Consider the following 3,514-nt stretch of genomic DNA (forward strand, 5'->3'; position numbering starts at 1 on the left):
CGATACCTCAATAGACAGCTTTGCTTTTCTGTGACATTTTATTTATATATTTATGTATAATGTTAATAAACCTGCATTAAGAAATCAAATCTTTTACATACAAGTATAACTGAGACAAAATCTGTATTAGAGCAATAGACAGATTATATATATATATATATATATATATATATATATATATATATATATATATATATATATATGCACATACATTTGACTTGTATACGCAAAATAGTGAAGGGCGCTTGTCAGTGCGTTTGAAGTATGTTAGGTTTGTTGCTGGAGGGAAGGGCGACTGGAAGTAATCTTGTGTACTTGTCTTTGTGTCTCGAGCAGCTCTTTGCTAGTTTTTAAATCAGTTTGTAGTGTCAGTCGTGCGTATGTAATTGTCTGAAGTGAATCTGGTTGCCATGGCGTTGTTCTAGTCGAGTTGTCCATGTTGTGTTTTGCGAAGGCGACCCATAAACCTGTAAAGTATTTCAGTTTAGAAAGTGCTACTGTATTATACGCTATGTGTTTGATGTTTGGTGTAAAGTTATATACGTTTGTTTTCAAGGACCCATATTTTCTGTTGACTTTGTGAAGAGGCTTGGTAAATATTCATGAGATATTGTGAATTCCATATTGTTAAATTGGCGTGTGTCATCTGATGAACGCGGCACATTTCGTATGTGTGTCACTGTTTGAGGTTTCTTTGTCTAGTTGAAGATGTCTGCAGTCGTCTTCAGTAATAACAGTTCAAAATTACGAATACATACTTTTAAAAAAATGTTTCATGTGAAAAGTATTGGATACCTAGTGTATAGTATGAGAAGTGGTCTGAGAAAGATGCCTTGCAGGACACTTGAGGAATTACTCGCGATAGAAAAACAGTGATCCAGTCAAGAATAGTTCCTGTAATCCTGTAGAGTTATATGTGTTCCGTTTTCTGTGGGGAATTTAGCTGTAGACCTTGGCAAAATCATGGTGGGCTAGGATCAGTTCTGTCTCACACGACTGATAGGGCTGAAAAATTATATATATATATATATATATATATATATATATATATATATATATATATATATATATGTATATAAATATATATGCATATATAAAGATAGATAGATAGATATGTATAGAACAGTATCTCTTATAGTAAGTAGGTGGTTTTAATGTAGAACAGTAGAGTCTGGTTCTCTTACAACAATCTTATAAAAACATGACTCCCTGTAGATTTTCAAGGTCGCGACCGCGGCTGCCTTGCTTCACAGGAGCCTGAGGTAGGTCAGTGTTTTTTGTTTGTTTGTTTGTTTGTTTTCCTCCTCTCCTTTTTATATTGATATATAATAAAGTGTGATAATTACGTCTCACAGTAACATGTACCGTTCATACTGTATATGATTTTCTAAATTTAGGTCGGCCTGAAAGCCATTGTTCCTGTGGACAGGTGAGATTTTTTTTCTGGATATATGTTCAGCAGCCGAGTTATTTAATCCATTTATGCAACAGAAAAGGAAGAAGAAAAAGTAGACCATACAAACAATGAGAAAAAAGTAGACCATAAAAACAATGAGAATATTATTTAGTAAAAGGGATTAGGAATCTACTTCAGAAAAATGGCAATAAAACAATACAGGTCTCTTGTTCATCAAGGTAGGCCTTTCAGTGTCAATTTAAAGGGAAAGCATTTCTTTTTTTCTTTTTCTTTTTATCATGTAAATGGCAAACTAGGGCCATACACTGTAAACATCCTATTTCATAAATCAATAGTTTACTAACATTCTCAAATCGTTTAGAGCACAATTCCTTCGTAGCAGATCGGTTTATACCAAAAACCTGTTCATAATATATGTGGTGTGGTGTAAGTATGTACTGTAAAGAAATATAAACTTATAACTCTCTTGTCAGTAATTGATAAACTGTTCACAAGAATCATTGCAAACGGCATCTCCGTTACATAAGATTCAAATCATAGGTAGGCTTCTGCAGTGGATTCTCATATGCAGACCATATCCACATGCTAACTCAAATAAGAAAGAAAAAAACGAATATAGGAGGTCTCTGAGTATGGCATTCGTCAACTAATAGAAGGCATTTGAAAGAAATCTAGAAGGAATTTGTAAACAAGGAATAGAGGTCTATTGTACAGTATTAAAAGATATTAACAGAAAAAGAGCATCTACAAAATTCCAATTGAAAAGGTACTAGGCAAGGCGACATAAGGAGAAAAGGAATCACTCTTCGTGATATGCTATGATGAATTAATGTAAATTAATGTTTTGATATGTATAAATGGAGCATATTATAGTCCTTTTATGTTTTATAATATCTCTTAATAGATCTGAAGTTTAGGCCCTTGAATTTTAATGGAAATCATTGGACAAAATAAACAAGAATAAACACACACGACATTTTAGTCATGCTTAAGATTTCTTACATAAGTCAGAAAGAAGGATTGAAACAGAAGTTTTTGTAAATATTTTATATTTCTAAAATATAAACGTATATTTGGTGAATAGCTGCTACAAGCAGGTATATCAATCTTTACAATAGTATATCAAGTCAAGTTTTTGCTAAGACTCATCGTGACGCGTCCTCCTCAGACTCAGAGGAGTTGGACTCATCGGAGACTTCGCCCTCGTAGTTGACCTCGGCCACGAAGCCGGAGTCGCCGTCAACGAAGTAGGTCACCCTCTGAAGGCGGCCGTCGGGGAGCTGCACGTAGTAGGATCCCTGGGTGAGGTCACCGTCACGGGCCTCCTGGTGTCCGAACTCGTTGCTTGAGGAGTCATCGCTGACGGCCCAGTTGAAGTTGTACTTGGCCTCGGTGGATTCGAAGGATTCCTCGGAAGACGCAGAGGATTCTTGTGAAGACTAGAAAGAAAGGTTTTAGATTGAGGTTATTTTGATTTATTTCTACTACTCTTATGTCATATCATTAATGAATTAGGCATTTTCTCACTAAGAGTTCAATAGACGGCTCTTACCTGAGGTGGGCGGTAAATTTCACGGCTGTCTGCAGCAACGATGGCTGCCAGACTGAGGAGGAGGAGGACCTGTGAAAAGTCAAACAATGTTATCACGGCTGACTATGACGATTTGATTCTGATTACTTACATAATTTAAGGTTACTTAAGATTAGTATCCAGAGTAGTAGTTACCTTGTTGTTCATGGTTGGGTGTTGGAGGTTCGAGTGACTGCCGGTTAAACAGGTTCTATCCAATATATAGTCGGTGCGACTCGGTCGCGACCTTGAACCGCTATGGCTATTTTTTGCAAATTTTTTGTGACTTAAACGCTATGCTCAAGTTTTTGTGTATTTGTTAGCAACAGATCGCTCCACATGCAATGATTGCATAAAAAGGCTGTTTATTTTTGCAACACAAAAAGAGAATGCATTTGATCGTCTAAATGGATAGGACATTTAAAGTAATTCCTCGCTTTTGATCTTAGTGGCATATTGTGATTTTGCTATTTAGCTTCATTGATTTTAATTATTTTTTCCTATAATTTAGTTGAATTTCCTACTCT

At 35.6% G+C, this 3,514-nt stretch overlaps 2 protein-coding genes across 2 annotated transcripts in view; both read right to left on the reverse strand.

The window, feature by feature from the left end:
• The window catches only part of LOC147467349 (pro-resilin-like), an 11,291-nt gene extending 8,120 nt beyond the window's left edge, over positions 1–3,171 (reverse strand). Inside the window, exons 1-2 of the mRNA XM_086532702.1 lie at positions 3,144–3,171; positions 2,970–3,038 (exon numbers count right to left, since the gene is read on the reverse strand). Coding sequence (XP_086388828.1) covers positions 2,970–3,038; positions 3,144–3,155 — 81 coding nt within the window. The 5' untranslated portion in view covers positions 3,156–3,171. The remainder of the gene's footprint in view (positions 1–2,969; positions 3,039–3,143) is intronic.
• LOC147467352 (pro-resilin-like) lies at positions 2,489–2,856 on the reverse strand (the record flags this gene model as incomplete). The annotated part of the gene is made up of 1 exon (XM_086532150.1): positions 2,489–2,856. A coding segment is annotated over one exon (294 nt), but the record flags the coding sequence as incomplete, so codon positions are not given.
• Positions 3,172–3,514: the final 343 nt, after the last annotated feature.

This window comes from Penaeus japonicus, unplaced genomic scaffold, assembly GCF_977035675.1.
Source record: "Penaeus japonicus unplaced genomic scaffold, GWHDUDI00000001_assembly GWHDUDI00000037, whole genome shotgun sequence".
NCBI lineage: Eukaryota > Metazoa > Arthropoda > Malacostraca > Decapoda > Penaeidae > Penaeus > Penaeus japonicus.